This window comes from Phalacrocorax aristotelis, chromosome 21 (assembly GCF_949628215.1).
Source record: "Phalacrocorax aristotelis chromosome 21, bGulAri2.1, whole genome shotgun sequence".
NCBI classification, from domain to species: Eukaryota; Metazoa; Chordata; class Aves; order Suliformes; family Phalacrocoracidae; genus Phalacrocorax; species Phalacrocorax aristotelis.
Window position 1 is genome coordinate 6,623,237 of NC_134296.1, and position 17,723 is coordinate 6,640,959.

At 51.2% G+C, this 17,723-nt stretch overlaps 1 protein-coding gene across 3 annotated transcripts in view; it reads right to left on the reverse strand.

Annotated features, from left to right (window-relative positions):
- The window catches only part of PLXNA2 (plexin A2), a 181,514-nt gene that overhangs the window by 99,995 nt on the left and 63,796 nt on the right, over positions 1 to 17,723 (reverse strand). For all 3 annotated transcript variants that reach the window (XM_075115349.1, XM_075115348.1, XM_075115350.1), the window contains one exon: positions 1,348 to 1,482. In XM_075115349.1, the coding sequence (XP_074971450.1) occupies positions 1,348 to 1,482 (135 nt within the window). The remainder of the gene's footprint in view (positions 1 to 1,347; positions 1,483 to 17,723) is intronic.

Genomic DNA, 17,723 nt, shown 5'->3' on the forward strand with positions numbered 1-17,723 from the left:
AGCTGTTAGTGACCAGAGGGTTAACTCAACACAAAACAATTTAATGGCATCCAGACACTTTCAGATGCAACACTTCTCTCTCCACCACCCACAAGGCACCAGCTCTATTAATCTGAATTACACAGTCATGAGTAATAGCTAATAAAATGCTCAGCAGAGCCAGTGAACCCAGAAGTCTGGCTTAATGGTGGGGACTTTGTGTGTTTTGTTGTCTCAGAGAAGAACAGAAGGTCCCAGATTATTTACATTGTGCCGGCTTCCCTAAGCAACAGACTCCCTTGGACCACCGGCCATAAATTCCCATCATAATAATTTTGGTTTTGCTTTCTACAGTCTAGTCCCTCTTTGCAGAGCAGTTTAACCTGTTCAGAAACAAGCTCAGAGGAAGGGCCGTGTGGACAATAAACACTGGTGAGTCCCAGAGACACCGGCACAAGGCGGGAGGCAGCGACCCGGTCCCGGGCTCTCCCTCTGGGATGCTGTGACGGCTGACGTGGACACCGAGCGAGATGAGGCTCCCGCTTCCGAGACCTGCCTCGCGGGTTTGCCAGTCCCAGGGAAGAGCTTGTGTGATGAAACCGACTCCAAAGAAGTCGCCTCCCGGGAACAAGAAGTCGTCCCTGGTCTGCAGACCTGAGCTGCTCAGGTTTGATGCCTGTTAACCAGCCCGCCCTTGTCAAAGCACTGCAAACGTGTGGAACGTGTTCAAACCACCCCCGTCTTAAAAGCTATACGGACACTAATGACTTTTCCTTGTAAGACCACGGTGTGATACAGGAAAAAAGCTACTCCCATTTTTAAAATGAGAAATTGTGGTAAAGATTACATGATTGATTTCTGATTAGACAGAGCCAAGAAGGGACGTTCGCTGTGCTGGGGGTGAGGCTGCAGGGTGCCCACCCACCCACACCGTGCTTGGTCCCACCTCTGTGCACCAGCATCACTCGCTCACAACCACTTAAAATATACCAGTAAATCAATAAATAAAGCCATCGTACAGGATGCTCAAAGCTACACAGAACCACAGCCTGCCAGTCGGTCAGTAATGCTCGTGGCTCCAGATCTCGTTCTCTAGGCAGGGTTCAAAGCCCCGCACCACGTTTCCTCCACAGCAGCTCAGCTCCAGCACCTGCAGACAAGAGCAAGCAGGCATAACCCTCTCCCTGGTGCGCTGCTTTCAATCTCTGGTAGGAGGCAGATAAACTAAGCTTCGGCTGGTGCTCCGTCTACCCGCACCGATCTCCGCACCGCGGGGCTCAGCACGCCGCCTCAGCTCCGTGTGCTCCAGCAACACCCTCCTCATGGAAAGAAGCCGCAACCACGGAGGTACAGAGGCAGATGCCTTACCTGTCGCTCCGACATGACGTACAGATACTTCTGATCGATGGAGAAGGCCATGTCTCGAAGGACTGGGCTCCCGTCCTTGAAAATTGTCACCATTTCATACTGAATTCCACCATGGGGAGGACCATCTGCTCGGATCTGGAAGAAGCACAAAGAGATTACAGGTGATTTCATAGCAGCCAAATTCCGATTTTATTTTGGGGGCTGGGGGGGTGAGGGGAGCAGGATGAGGTAGGAAAAGGAATGTAATTCAAAATCTCAGCTCGCAAGCTGGAGACAAAGCTAAGTACTGGCAAGCGACATGCATGCACAGGTGTTAAAGCAAGGGCTCCTTCTCCACTGAAGTTGATACAATTTCTCCAATCCATGAGAAATGATAGAGTTTTGAGGTCGCAAGGTGAGCACACAGGCTGTCAGTGTGCTATGACTGACCACGGGCATCCAAGCGTAACAGAGATTGTAAACTTTTCAGGTTCTCTCCAAAGTAAGCCTGAAAGAAGACTGCAAGACTCCGCAGGCAGCACAACAAAGCCAAGTTACAGAAGAGAGGTTTATTTTTCTCCAGATGCATAAGAAATGAGACTCAGACAATCTCCGTCACCTCTTGCTGCCACAGAAGCCTCCTACAATACCATCCTTGCCTAAAATTTTGGAGGTGCTGCTGCCATCCCACCACTTTCAGATTTGCAGGATTCAGCAAGGCGAGCCCAGTCCAGCCCGTGCTGCTGAGCGAGCAGAGAACTGACACAGCGGCCATATGGCTCGTGCAGTCTGACGGGCTCCCAGCATCCATCCACCCCACCAAAACACAACTCCCTGCTCCGGCAGGAAAACCTGCCCAAACTGTGACAAATCCCATCCCTGCCAGGAGCGGCTGCTGTTGAGGATATGCCATCTCTTCCAAAAGTTAATAATTTATGGCCTTGGGGGCCGTGCAAGGGGAAGGGAGGAGGATAAACAAACAATTTACATTGTCTTTCCTACCAGGATTTGCATATTTGAATAGCCATTTGATGGCAACATGGTGTCTACGTAGCTGAAAATGCTGGCAAGCGTCAGGCAGGGAGAGGAGAGCAGTCAGGTGAGGCGGGGGCTCGGTGGAACCGCGGCCGGCCCCGTGGCTCACAGCGACAGCGATGCCGTTAGACGGGCCAGGAACGCGCTCGGCACCGGGGTGTCGAGCAGCATGTGCACGCTGCCCTGCGAGGGGAGGGACACACGGGGGACTGCCTGTCCCTAGAAAAACCTCTTATCACAAAGATGCCATCTGCTGCAGCCGCATGCCGAGCTGCCTTGCCACATCCCGTTTTGCTGCTCGATTACTCCCTGCCTGGCTGCGGGAGGGAGAAAGAGGCACGAAGAACCGGCTTTGGACAAGTTTAAGCCTTCAGAAGAGGCAGAACGGAGCAGCAGAGAGGGACATCTATTTTTTCTGGTCTATGTCCCCAGGAGGTAAGAGAGCAGGTTGTTAAGCATCTTAAGATTTATCTGAGAGATGTGCCACCCCAGCTGGAAATACATAGAGATCTTCACACTCATAGAGGAGAGATGCTCCCCTGCACCCTCCGCCAGATAAATCCTCTGCTTGGAAAAAGCCCTGATGCCTCCTGCCATGTAAAGACATGTTGGGTACACAAACACATTTATTTTCTGGATTTCTCTCTTTTCTCGTTACCTTCTGGGTTTGTAGTGATATAAAAGAACACCAGGTGTGAATCTGAGCGGCCTGGTTTAACACCCATGGTCAGATCAGGGAGCCTCTGGCAGGATTAAACAGGCAGCCCAAGCCTGGCTCAAAACCCTGAACTTTCAGAAAGCAAAACGCAAAAATAGGCAGAAGGTCAAATCCTGCTTTAGTTACACCTGTGCAAATCAGCATACTTCATTGCCTTCATGAAATTCTGAGGACTAGAGGCAGGTTGAGACCAGTGCCTTACTGGGGGCTGCAAACGCAAGTGACCCGCGCTGCCTGCGGAACCACCATCCCGTGCGCGCACCACTGCCACCTCCTGCACCAGCCTGCGCCATGGACATAGGGACGAGGCAGCAAAATCACCTGAGGAATAAATAGCAGGGACACTGGGCTGTCAGGGACACACGGCCGCTTCCATGCAAACACCTGATTAATGGCCAAACGGGAATGGAAACGCTGGACATGAAGGATCAGCAGCCTTTGTGAAAAACAACTGTTTCTCAGGGTTCCCTCGGGGCACTGGCAGCTCGTTAAATTGAGCTTCTTTCTAGTAATGAGGTCAGACAGGGCTAATAAAGAGAGATACCAGTGGACAAGCCTTGTGCAGGCCAATTCCAACTGGGAATTGCGGCTCTGGGCTGGAGACGGCACCACGTGCGTGGTGGCTCCTCCAGCCTGGACAGGTGCTTGGAGTTGTGCCGGGCACGGGTGTCTTGGGACGCAGCCGGAGCTCTGCAGAGGGTGCTGGGTGCTGCCTGCACCCTCCTGCCTTCCCCATAGGTGTCTCACCAAGCGTGTCAAGGTGAGATGGCTTCGTGCTGCTCAGAGACCACAGGACAAGGGGAGAGCGGAGCCCGTCGGCCTCCTGTCCCCCACGCTGTGGTGTGTGTTATCCCAGAGCCCCGTGCCCAGAGCACAGGGCCTGAGACGCACCCACTGACACCAGGATGCTCCACTGCATCTCTTCCTGAGGGCTTGGTTTCCATGACAACAAATGATGATGTCAGAGAAGAATGATGATTCCTGCGAACGAGGAAGAAGAAAGGGATCATCTTCACAGCAGGAAGCTTCTTGTTGATGTTTGGAGAGAGAAAGAATTCCCCTGCCTAACTTACAGGTGCCCTTCCAGTGCCAAACAACTCCCGACCCATCACTAGCACAGTGGCGTGGTACCGACCCTGCAAGTCTGGGCTCATCCCTGAGGCCAGGCTCCAGGCACAGCGGTGCAGGAGCGGCGGGCAGCGGGACGGGGCTGGGCTGCTGGTGGTCGTGTTTCTTTACATCCCCCTAACACTGTTGGGTTTTTTTTCTCTCTCACGACATGATGACAGGGCATGGGAAGGGCTTAGGAGAAAGACACAGAGGGAAGGGGTGCAGGTTGGAATGGGTGGGAGCACAGTGGAACAGGGAGCAGGCGGGTACAGGGAGAAGCACATCAGTGCAATGGAAACCAGAGGTGTCCAGGATCAGAGGATGTTCAGGATCAGAGGATTCAGAGACATGCTCAGCCACCTGAGAGACAGCAGAGACTGGGAGGACAGATCGCAGGCTTGCACACTCGGACGCGAATCGGAGAAGCCGTTTGGGACAGACACAGCGGTTTCCTCAGTCACTCTCCATGTGCGTTTACAAATATGGATTGAAAATGATGACATAATCTGCAAATCCAAATATCTTCCCTGGCTCGGAAGACACCGGGCCAGCAAAACGCCCCACGTGACAGAGCAGAATGCTGCTCATTTCAGGGAACGGCAGCCCTTCAAAGGCACTGCGCAGATTTATGTGCCTAATACCCCCACAACACAGACAGCAGGCATAAACTCTGCATTATCTTAAGAGATTAGCAAAATACCATGGTGTGCCCTGTATATGTTGCAGCGTAGCACCCACGGTGATAAGCGTATGAGCCGTTCAAGGATCTAATACGACGTGAAGCTCCACCATACCTATTGTACTACAGTTTCTGTTAGGTATTTTGCCCAGCCTGTACAAGAGCTAAGATACATCTGGATTCCCTTCCAGTTCCCTCCAGCAGGCTCCCATTAGAAGACACTGAATCTCTTTGTAGGAACTTTCCACGATTAAATTACCTGTCTGTTTTCATTATGAGTGTTTCAATGAGGCTGACTCATGATGAAATGCCTGATGCCACTAAAACCAGCTGAATAAGTCCATGCATGAAGGGACCAATTCCCCATCCCGGGTCCTAGACGCAAGGCCACCTGTTCATTCCTCCACAACTGCAGCTTCTCCCCACATACGCAGATGCCTCATGGGAGATGGGTCCCAAAGCACCTCGCTACTGGCTGCACCCCTCCACCTGAGATGGCCCATGAAGTCATGGAAAGGGGTCCTGAAACGATGCTCTTGGTCAAGAAGTGCAAGGCACTGGCTGAATTTGCTTATTGTTGTATGTAACGGTGACAAAGTGAAAAGCCTAGTCGACCCTGGAGCCTTAAGACTGCTCCTTTCATGCTGGGATTTCTAGCCCTTCAGGGTGAGTGCTATCAAATAACATTGCATTTGTGTAAAATGGATGTTTCAAGAACTGTGCCAGCTTTGGGAACGCGCGCACTGGAGCGTTACTGCATCTACTGCCTGAAATAGAAACCAAAGACAACGAGGCGCAGCCTTCGCTGCCAAGGTGCGTCTTTGCAGAACTGCCACATATTTGCCATTCGGGTCTGCACATCTCAGCTCTCGGGCATGGCCCATTAGCGCTTCCCATAAAGCTCTAGGACGGATCTCTTGCTACGGTGCAGGAAACTTCGCAGAACGACTGTTACTGGCAGCAGGTGTCTGAACCAGGCTGGAGCGCAGTATAGTTTAAATAGCCTTTCCCTTCCTCCTCCTGTCTGTGGTACTGTGGGGTTTCTCCTACCTAGACCTGGTTCTAAAGGAAGTTTTCACAAGTAAGAGACTCAGCGCTGCAAAAGCTCCCTAAAAACAGGACAAGATAAATATTAGTCCAGATTTTCTGTGCGTGCCTCTGCCAAACAGTCTTTGCAAAAAGGATTTACTTTTGCTAATCCAATTTAATTAAAGTGGGCTACTCTTCCTCCAGACCAGACTAAGAAGGAGGCGAGATGCTCACCATGACCTGCCACTTTTGCTGTCCCCCTCACGAGCACCCTTTCTCACAGCATCATTTTACAGGGTTGCCCATGCTGGCATCTGCCTCCGACAGCCAGAGAGAAAAAAGCACGGCAATCTTTAGGAGGGGAAAATCCAGAATACAAATTGCAAATCTCTGTACAAGAAGTTTCCAAGAGCCCTTCAGACCCTATATGAAATTCTTCTGTGGGTAAAGTACCCCTTAGACTCCCTCAGAGCATTGCTAACATCAAACAACTCTTGGCGCTGGGGGAGCTAGGTTGGAGCCATTTGCAGGTCATTAATAAACCACAGGGAAGCCGAGTGGTTTGCTGAGTATCGTACAGCCAGTCCAGAGGAGGTCTGGGATCTGAATCTGGTACCGCAGATGCATGGGGCCCTGCCTGAGCCGCTGGATAGCATCCCTCCCCGTGCCTCCATCTGCGGGAGGAGGAACCCAGCCCCAAAGAACTGGCTTTCCTTGCGCACACCTCCTGCAGGCAGGAACACCAGGAGTGTGATTTAGCTCACTGCTCTCCACGTGGGAAGTCTCCCCCTTGAAATTTAAGTGAAATAGTAATCCCATTAAGTATCTTTCCTTTAAATCATAGATATGTCCATGAGGAAGTTAATGACAACCCTTACACGCATATTCAATTCAAATCAGCATATCCAATTAACTTCATTACCTGGAGGCTCCCTCATATCCCAGTCTCTTTCTCTCCTGTCACATCTTCTTTATGCATTTTTGCCAAATCAGGATAGAATACATCCGCCATGGTAGGCATCGCTTTTATTTTTACCCCACAGATAGCACGGAGAAGCCTCGATAGATGGGTTCGCTCCAGAGTCACAACACTGTCAGGCTGAGTGGCTCGTAGCAAAACAGCTCCTCAAGACCAAATGATCTGGTCTCCCAGGGAGAAGAAAATCTATCCTTTCCAGAATTACACTGGCTGACTAAACATTAAATACACTCACTAATCCCCATTGGGGTTGCCCTTACAAAACCCTACGGGACCAGCTGGGGAGAAAAATCAGTTTGGTAAAGAGCCCTTTGCAGCGAGCCCCGCGAGCACGCAGGCGTTGGAGTTGCGCCACGACCACGAGGGCTTTCCTCGAGCACTGCCTACTGGTACCATGACCATTCCCTAAATTTCTGCAGACACAGATCTTTCTTTTATAAAGCGCCAGAGAGGGGCCTTGAGCAGGGCGGCCGTGGCCACCAGAGCGATGGGCAGCGGAGCCGGCTGGGAAGGGAACAAACCAGCGGGACCAGTGATGAGCAGCCCAGTGGCATCACATCAGCGTCTCACCTCACGCTGCGCCTGGACACCGCTTGAAGACTCAATTTCACGAGGCACTAACGAGCGGTGGGGAAGTCACTGGCGCTTCGGTGCAAGCACCCGAACTCTCCCCACAGCTCCCCCCTCCCTCCAGCGAGGGCCGCCCAGGCGACACCGCTCTGCAAAGCCCTGGTGTTCAAATTCACTGTTCCTTTTGAACTTCAGAGAGACATGAAAGCCCTATCCAAGCAAACCCAGCCTCGCATCCCAACTTCTCCCTCCTGCTGCTGGGCACAATACAGACAAAGTGTCAAGGCAGTGCAAAGCCAAGACCGCCTCTCTCCTCATGTTTTCTGAGTCCTAATCTCGCTTTTTGGAGACATTTTCCTCCTCCAGCCCCTCCCTGTACTTCAGGGAAGCTCCAGGTGCAAGGAGACAGACCTCCTCTGTCCCTGTCTCGCTCAGATCTCACCTTTCCCAATAGATTAAATTGCTGGGACCCCCTGCTCAGATGATCCCTCATTTCCAGGAGCCGCAAACACCACCTGCATGGGCGGCTGTGGCTGACTTTATACCTACAAAAGGGGATGGGGGAGAGGGAAGGGAATGCTGTGCCGCAGGTCTGGGGCACAGGAGGTAACGTGGGGTCAGCAGCTGCACAGCCACGCACAGCACGGGGGAGGCCGGGTGGCTTCGAGCCCGAGTTTATTCTGATCAGGCTTCATGACCCGAATTATTTATAGATCTGAGGTTTCTGTGAATTCAATACTCATGTCAAAAATGTCTCTATGTATGTGTCTTTCACACCCACATGTGTTTCCCATCTCTTCTGCTTGGGAAATGTTAGCTAAGTGTTCAAAGTCACAACCTGGGAATCTGCAGCTCCCCAGAGGAAGAGCGAGTCAGAGGAACTGCTGGGCTAATTGGGGAAGAGCACAGAGAAACCCCCCGGGGTCCCAGGCGGCTCCGCAGGGAGGAAGGGATCGTAGTCTGCAGCATTGGCACCCACACACGCCGCTAAGCACAAAAATGCCAACCCAGCAAACAAACCGACCCAAATTAACTCTCAATTCCTGCATCTCGAGAGCTAAGGGTGGAGAACTGTTCCTGAGAGCAAGGCTTTCTTCCTAGCCCCGTGTGACAAGAAGGCTGCAACCCTGCCCAGAATCAGCACGCTCAACTAAAACAGAGAGACCTGGATGCTTTCAATCTTACCATTTCAAAGAGTTTGAACCTATCTACAGGGAAGGCAAGGCAGGTTTTAAAAAACCAAACAAAGAAAAACCCACCCTTCCTTCTGTGCTAAAGCTCAAGGCAGAGTCAACAGGCTATCGTACCAGAGATCCCAGCCGTTTCGGCAACCCCCCGTGTCCCCCGGCTAATGGCAACCACTTGCGATACCAACATTCAGGGCGCTGCTTTGGGAGTGCACCCAGGAGGCTGGGCACTCGGATCGCCGCAGGGAAAAGAGCTTCCACTAACACAGTCCCTCCTATTCACAGGCGGATCCCGCGCTGCCTCTCTGCTGGCTTCTGGAGGTGAAAGAAGCCACTTCCTGGGCTGAAGCCGTAGCTCAGGCATCCTAACAGGTACCAGTACAAAACCTTCAGAGGAGATTGCCACTGGAGCTGTTCTCTCTCTCTCCCCTAAGCCTTTATTTCGTTCTTCCACCCTTCTTCTCCCTCCACCCTTCTGGAGAGCTGATCCTCCAAGATAAAACAGGGAGGATGGTACAGAGGCACCATGCAGAGACTAATCAGCAGCCCCCATGTCTTTAATTTATTACTGCATGAGAGGCTCATTTAGAACAAAGCTGCTAGTTTGGAAGATCATTCCTTTAAAAGACTTTTTATTTGAAAAGCTGTCAGCTCACACCTTGTCACAGCCCGACTTGCAGCAGCAGAACTTTAATAACGTGCCACCTCATGCAAATGAGCTGCTAATTAATTAAGTAGTATTCTTCCGGGGATGGATTCATTAGAATCAAATTTGGGTAGGCTGACTGGCTAGGTCATATTGCTTTGGACGGTGCTTTAGATCAGCAGCATTGCCTTTGCCTTGAGTCCCAGCGCTCGGGTGGTTCCCATCAGGAGGGAAGCTCTCTCCCACCCCTGCCCCCTCGGGAAGGCTCCGCGCACCGTAGGGAATCCCTGCAAAGCCACGCCGCAACCCAACCACTTGCACGGCACAGACCAGACCAAGCTTAGCTAAGAACAGTAGTGAGATGAAAAAAATGATTGAATGAAGCGCCCAGAAGATTGCCTTCTCTGCTCTTCAGGAAAGCCAGTGCGGAAGAGGGCCCAATTCAAAAGCAGGAGTTAGAGGGTATTAACTCTGAGGGCTCCAGGGATCAGCTGCCAGGCAGGGAACACTGCAAAGGAGCAGCACTCTTTTTTTGGAGCACTTGTTGCAAAGAGCCCGTTGCCCGGGGTTCAAGGTGATCCGCCTTGCACCTTCCACCAGCATCAAAGAACAACCCATTAAAGGCAGAAGCACTTGAGAGCATCCTGTGGATTTAGTCCCCGGGAGGACAGTTCAGGGCACGTCTGCAGCATGGTACAAAACCTATTCACTTCTCGTTTGTCCCCTAATAAAGAGCCACGATGTGCAATGACTTCCCTTTTCTTTTGTTCAGCAATAAGCACCCTTCTCCCTTTACATCCCTGTATTATTTTTAAAGAGAGGGCTCAGTGCTTCTCTGGGAAATGGGAATCATTAGGTTTGCAGCACTTTGCTGCTTGCAGGCTTTACATTTTGGCACTGAGCAAGGAAATCATCAAAGAGACTAAGTGTTGGCCTCCCAGAGAAAGGAACGAGGTAGGTGTTGCTGTATCACAAGGCACTGCACGCTAACCTTTCCGCAACGTACTCCTTCAGCCTCTGCCATTCTTTCCTTGACTTACCCCTGCTTCTCCCGCTTGGTGCGGCTTCAATCCAGCTCCTTCCCTTAGTGCTGGGAAGCAAATGAAAGCACAGGCAGGCAAAGAGGACAGCTCCAGGAAGAGGCAGAGGGGTTTTCTTCCTTTTTCCTGAAGCACGCTCTTCTCCGTGGCGCTAGCAGACTTTGGCAGGGATGCGCAGCCGCGTTAGCTGGCTGCAACAGGAGCCCTGGTTGCACAGGGGCCAGGCTGGTCCCACTCTGCCCTTCAGCCCGCTGGGTATGACAAAGCCCGAGTCACACCCTGGCTTTTTCTCCTCTTTGCCCTGAGCCCACCGCCAGGCTCCGCATTAGCAGGCGCCCGAAGGGACTCGGAGCAAGGACAGGAGAGGGGCACGCCTCGTCTTTGCTGCCTGTAGGACACAATTAGTGATGCAGGGAGTTGTGAGAAGCATGTTGGGGAGTGAGCAATAGCCACAGTGAAGGAAAACGGGACAGGGCACTCAGCCTCTCTAAGCCTCCAGTGACTGACAGAAAATACAAGAGGAAGCACAGAGCTGGTGCTTATTTAGGGCGGCAACGGTACTGGGTACCTGCTCAGAATCGCTTGTCACATACCATTTGCAGCTCGTCACTAAAGTCCCCAAATAGCACCGTATCTCTGTCACCCATCCACACCTCACCTGTGCCCTTCCAGCTGAATAATCCTCCACTGCTCGGCGTCAAGCTCTCTCCCTACGATCATCCTCCGACAGCAGTACATTTCACAACTGAAGGGATTGGTCTTGCTTAGTTTGGTTTGTTGACCTGGAGTGGCCATGTAAAATGGAATAAAAAGCCACTTAAACAATCTGGTCTAATGTGGAGTTTGCTCTAAACGAGCGGCAGCGAGCTGTGATTCTCCCCAAGGAGGAAGAAAACTAAATGCCTGTCAAAAACTGTCACATGAAAACCCTGCTTCTCCCTAGTCAGGGCTTCCAGCTGATCAGGTGGGAACCAAAAAGTTCCTCAGGAAATATTATTCTCTTTCCTTTTCAAAAAACATCATGTAAGTAATACGTTTCAAACGACATAGACTTCCTGCCCAACGCCTCCCGGGAACGCTGCAACACAAGCCAAACCACCAGCCACTAAAGGCCAAAGCCCAGAAGGAAATAAAAGCATCTAAATTTTGTTATCTTTTGGTCTTATAAACTTGTGGAGAAATCCTGCCTGGTAGGTTAGCAATGCTTTAGGTCTGACAGGAGCGATCAGGTGAACAAGGAGGCCGTGCATATTTTTGGTTTCATTTGTGCATGCAGAGCCAGTCATGCGTTACTGAACAGATCTAACCTTGCTCGGGCAGAGGATGTGAGAAAATTACAGAGCACACAGCTTAGCTTAAATCCCAGGAAACGAGGCTCTCCCACATCGCCTGCTGCTCCGTCCCAGGCGCTGGCCGGCTGCAGGGAACACCGCACGTCCCGGGTTACCACCGCTGCAGATGCCAGCAGGCAGGTAGGGGTGCAGGTAGCAAATGGGTATTTTCTAGTTAAGAAATGGGCCAGAACAAAGGAGTCCAAAGCTCTCACCGGCCGGCGGCTGACCATGCCGTCCGTACACAGGCTGAATTTTACTAAAGCGACAGCTTTGCAAGTGAGGTCACTTAAGGACGGGCAGAGCCACAGCCAAACTGGCACTGCCCCATGGCTCCCAGGGGGCAGCTCCGCGCTGGCGCCGCGGGCGGCCACGCCGCAGGGCTCCCGGCTCTCTCCCCTCCCCTGCGCGCCGCAGCAGCCCGGCTCGTCGGTCTTTAACCACCTACCGGGGGGGACACGCTCTGCGTTTGGGTCCTGTTCACCACCAGGCATATGGGAGCTGGACCAAGCGTGGTTTCGTCAGGCAAGGCAAGATGCACGACGAACTGCCAGGCTGGTGCGCTGCTCAAGGACATTTGGTTATACAGGGCCTTGTACTGGATGCATTAAAGCCTTCTGGTAGGATTCAGACAAGAATAAATCCATGGGAGCTGAATCTCTCCTTATGCTTTCCTATCTGCTCATTCGTGCTCAGATCTCCCAGTGCCCAGCAGACGGAGGCCTGAGGGACCCCGTTCCCAGCGCGAGTGGCACACGCTGAGGAAGACTGCTTTTGGCCCTGTGAGCTGCTTTCCCAAATGCTATTCTGGGGCAGATCAAGGATTTAAAAAAACACCCAAACCCTAAAAAACTGGAAAAAAACACCCCAAACAAAAAACAACACCCCCCCCCCCCAAAAAAAAAACAAACAAAAAAACCAAACAAAAAACCCCAAACCACTCTTCAATCTCTGCACTGTAACTCACTAAGCCTTCAGCATACGCCTTTTCCAGCACCTCAGAATTAATCAGCAGATAAACAGATGAACTGGCTCTGAATAATCTGTATATGCAACACGTGTAATACTGCTGAACGCTGCCTTGGACATGCAGGGAGATCGCTGGGCTCGACGTGTGCATCAGTCCCCGTCTCCGGGGAGTCGGTGCCACTGTCGGGCACACACCGCAGACCTGGGACAGCATAAAACACTCTACTGTGCATCAGGCTAGAGAGGAAGGGAAGGAAGAGGCTGATGGATGGATCAACTCTCTGGTCCTCAGATGCCCAAACTCAGGGGTTAAAAGTTCAAATTCAGCTGAGGAACGAGGGGGAACCTGAAGGAGCTTATTGTTCTGCCTATAGTCTCTGGAGCAGTCAGGATGGTGCTGCAATCGGTACTCAGGGATTGCATTTAACACTTGAAGCACTTTGCAGCTCCAGCTGCGCTGTCAGCGCGGCTCTCACAGCCCTGCAGAGCAGCAGCGAGCTGCAGCCCCCGGAGCAAAGCCTCACCCGGTTCTGGCAGCACTACCCAGGGACAGGCAGGCAAGGAGCTCTGGGCCTTCCCACCTCATTCATGGTGAAACAAGTCACAAAAGAGGCGAGTGGACGTGCCCAAGGCCATGATACTTGCTGCACACAGCGTCCTTGTGGCATACCACGGGGTCATTTCAGCTGACGCCACAGCTCTTCCTCTGGAGGTCTTGGATACCACTGGCACCAAACACAAGAGCAGCCGTGGTAACAACGGGGTGACCCAGCCAAAGCACAGCGGCAACAGTAGCCATCTCCAAATTCGGAGGAGGCAGGAACAGAAGGGCCACGGCTAAAGGGCTGGAACCGAAGAGTGGCGTGTTGGTGTGTACGAGCAGCACATCGCCCCGCAGCGCGACCCTGAACACCTTAGCAGGACCCAACCAGCCCATGCCTGGTTTCATGCCGAAATGTTTTGCTTGTACTTTCCTCTGCACGATGAGGTGGAGCAGATGTGCCCTAGAGCTGTGAAACACCACGCTGGAAGGGCCGAGGCAGGTCTTCCCCCGGGCCCCTGCTTTGTTCACACACCAGCCAGCACAGCTAATCCCTTATCGTGCCCATGGCCCAAAATCAACATCATGAGATAGGTTCAGGCTGGGGTCCATGGACGGGAGAGACAAAGCTACACCACGTTACTGCTTTCGCTTCCATAATTGACCTGTAGATAAACACATGGCTTCCGCTTTAATCCCCTGCAGCCTCATGAACATCAGCCGTGCTAAATTTTTCATGTAATTAAGAGAAAAACCCTAATCCAGTGTAATTAGCTCCCTGATTGCCAACATCAGGCAGAAAAGCGCTGTTTGAACAGCAATTCAGGTCTAGCTGGTTAGGCAAATACTGCGTGTGTGGCTCAGTAATTTAACACTGAAACAACTCCTCCTCTGCTGTCCTTATAGGCTTGCTTTCCTAAACAGTACTAAGTGGTTTCATGACTGAAATAGTCCTGATATCCCTGAAACTGCTGTTCCACCAAGCTCCGGTTACGTCCCTGAAGGGCTGGTCATGAAACAAGGCAACCAGTTCCCTGAGAACCACGCTAGCTGCGGATTTTGGAGTGGTCCTCTCGCCCCATCTGCATCCTTAAGTGATTAAGTGATTGCCACCAAGTTAGTAAGGCTATACCACCCCAAACTGCCTCATGTCAGGACCTGACAGGCACAATTAAGACCCTGAGGGAGAAATAGTCTCCTTGCGAGAGATGTTCAGCACCGCCGCCACAACCTGCCGGAGCTGGAGGCGATAGCAAAGCTTACAAGGAGTTTTACGGTGCAGGTCAAAATTCATCCCGGCCACTGAGCCTTTATGGCCTACAGTGGTATTTTGCTTTTCCGTTCATATACATGAAGGCAAAATGCTAAGAGTAAAATGTTACAAATTTGGGAAGTGGAAGCAGATGGGAGAGGAATAGAGGATGTGGATATACGTGCCAACGGGGAGGCAGGGAAACCAAGAAAACATGAGTAGAAGATACCTTCATTTAACCATTTAATCCATCCCCCAGCAAAAAGGAAAGGAGCTGAACTACTAAAGCCACTGTGAAATATTTCTGTAGTCTTTTAAAAAGTCACCTGTGATAGAAATTACAGACTAGTCTAGTTCTCAACTAGTTACACCTTTCATCTTCAGACTCAATATCAGTCTCCTGAAATAGAGCATTTGAAAGTGATATCGTTCTAAGAAGTATTTGTTGGGGTCTCTCTGAGGAGGGGTTTAATCCTCACCCTGTACTATGTTACAAATGTTTTCGGCTTTTGGTTGGCCATTTTTAGAAAAAAAGGCGTTAGTCCCTGTTTTGCTAGTTTTGGTTAACGTTGCTGTTGAGGCCAAACTTCTGTGCCTGGGAGACTGCGAAACAACCGGCCTGCTTTCTATAAGGAGAAAGCTGGAAATCATTTCACAGCTTCAGCTTTGCAGACTGAATTCTTACAGAATACTTGTTTATATGCCGTGGCAGGCGAAAGCCAACCATATATGTTTTTGCAGCTATAACTCTTAATTCTGACAGAGGCCACAGGCTGATGAAAGGCTGGGGATTGTGCCTGGCTTTGCCCAGTGTTTGGGCTCCAGGCTCTGGTCTCCCCAGCACTGCTCCTCTCTCCCCTCCTCATCACGTGGATGGTCTGTAAACAAACCAGCAGCGAGCAGAGCAAGCTGCTCCTTTGTATCAAAGCCAGGGAGATTTCTTTATACAAAAATGCGTGAAAATTTATCAACTCAAAGCTCCTTTTAAAGAGAAGCCCCTAAGGAGAGCAAGCCCAGATGCTCCCTTGCATTGCATTGGTAGCCAATTCCTCTTTCTCCCTCCCTTCAAACATGCATTATTTTCCATCGAAGGCACTGTAGATGAACTATCGACTGCAAACAGAGCCTCCTGGTTGGATGGCGACGCATCAATATGGATTTAAGTGAGCAGCAATGATATAGCACAGTTTGGTGCTTTGCCATCGTTTCCTTTACACGGGCACAGCTCTTCAAGCCAAGCAAACAACCTTCTGCCTAAACGCCTCCCGGAGGACCTCCAGCCAGCGAGCCCATCTCTCGCAGGCGCCCGGTGACCATGTTTCAAAAGGCAAGGACAGAAACTGCACATCTCCCTCCTCTCCGCTGTGGCTCAGGAGGTGGGAACCTGCCGGCGCGTCGCGAGTCGCGTTTGCAACCACCCAGACCCGCGATGTGCTCGCCCCTTCCCCTCCTGACCACGCTTTCTGCACCAAGTCAAACACACGGACGGGGATGCTTCTGCTAACGCGTTCCAGATGGCGTATCACATTTGCACACTGCGGTTGTCAGTGGTCGCAGCGATCCGGGTGTATTTCATTTTGCTATCTCATAGTAATTATTCCAGCTTTTAGTCGGCTTTGGGGAAATTCTTCCTGCCAAAACGCCCAGTATCAAATGCCAGCAACACATGAGTCTGTGTGTTGATTCGTCTGTGGTCTCTTTGCCTTAGATCTAACACAAATTCTTCTCTCCACCGCCCATGCCTTCCCAAAGCAAGTCATCTCGAAGGTCTGTGGAGAGCTGCTAGCTGATGAGGGGAGCTGTAGGCAGCTATTTGGGGGCTGGCTGCTGTTTTTGCTCACTTTCCCCATTGCACATCTAGTGACGTACAACTGGGCAGTCTGTCCCAGGTCAGCCTGGCAGGAAGCTGGGGCTGAGGCACCAACTGGGGGTATGCAACAGCCACCCCAGCGTCTTCTGCTACCAGCTCATAGGCGATAAAGCTATATCAAAGCTACACCCCAGTGAGCCGGATATTTTCTCAGCCACCGTTTCACCAGAGGATGATGGAAGTGTCTCCAGACACACCCGGGAGTCTTGGGAGTCTTTGCATTCGTGTTGATGAGCACTGGCAGGAGATTTGTAGCTAGGCGGTAAGAAGTGTCAGGGGGTGGTGAAGGGGGCAGAAAGAGGTGTTGGAAGGAAAGGGGGCTGCTCAACTTCACCTATAGCTGGCTTTTAAGTGACCTGAAGGACACACTGGGTTGTGAGGCTCCCATCTTCCACCTTCCTACCCCCAGAAGCTGAAGTTTCTGAATTGCTCTCACTAAAAACAGACCAGGCATCAAACATTTCTAAGGCTTTTAGAGTAAAAGCTATAAACTGAGCCAAAAACCTCAAGAGACAGAACTGATATGAAAAGCTACCTTCCAGGACAGATTTTCCCAGTGACTGAGTGCTGGTAACTGCAGCAGCCTCTTTGCAACTACAGCATGATGCCACTGTTTATCATCCGAGGAGCTCAGCTCTCTCTCGCCTTTCTCTTCCTGTTGCACTGGAGTTAAGACAGTCCCCCCTCCATATCCATACATCTGCATAATGTAATCTGCTGATGATTTCAGGCCTCATATTTTGTCAGTGTCATGATTTATTAGCTATGTGATGGCTCACACTTAGCTGCAAAGAAATCTTTCGGTGACCTAAAACCATTCAAATTTTGCCGGTGTTGGAGTCCCGTGGCCTGGCAATTTCAACACGCCAGGTATTTCAGTGCCTGTTCCTGCAGCCTGCGTTTCTACGGGAGCAGAGCAGGAAGCCTGGCTGGGAGCCGGGTCCTGTTCTCTGCATCTGGAGCCCTGCGATTTGTGACTTAACCGAGCGGCTGAGCCAACCTCCAAAGAGTCTGCTCCTGAGAGGCTTTATGCCTTGAAAATTTATTCTAAAGCAGCTTCAAAAACTCCAGCTTTTATTATTAATATTACTTCTTTCATCAGAGTCCACTTATCTTTTTGCTTTCTATTTCTGTCTTTACCCTTTTACTGTTTCCCTGAGCACTTCTATGGGAACGCTACCGAAACCCAGACCAGGCGACCGCAGCATCTACCCACTCTCTCCTTACCAGCATGAATTTATTTCCATCAAAGCTTCCTTTTTGAATCAAGTTTTCTTCCTTTTAATTCCATCTGTATTTAATCCCAGACAAACACAAACAACAATCTCAGCTCCCTAAGGCCATTACTTTCTAAATCAGCTACAGCCAACTCCAATTAGCAAGCAAGCAACATGAGCAGCTTTGTATGCTCCCGTATCTTTGGGAACGAGCCAGCCCAGAA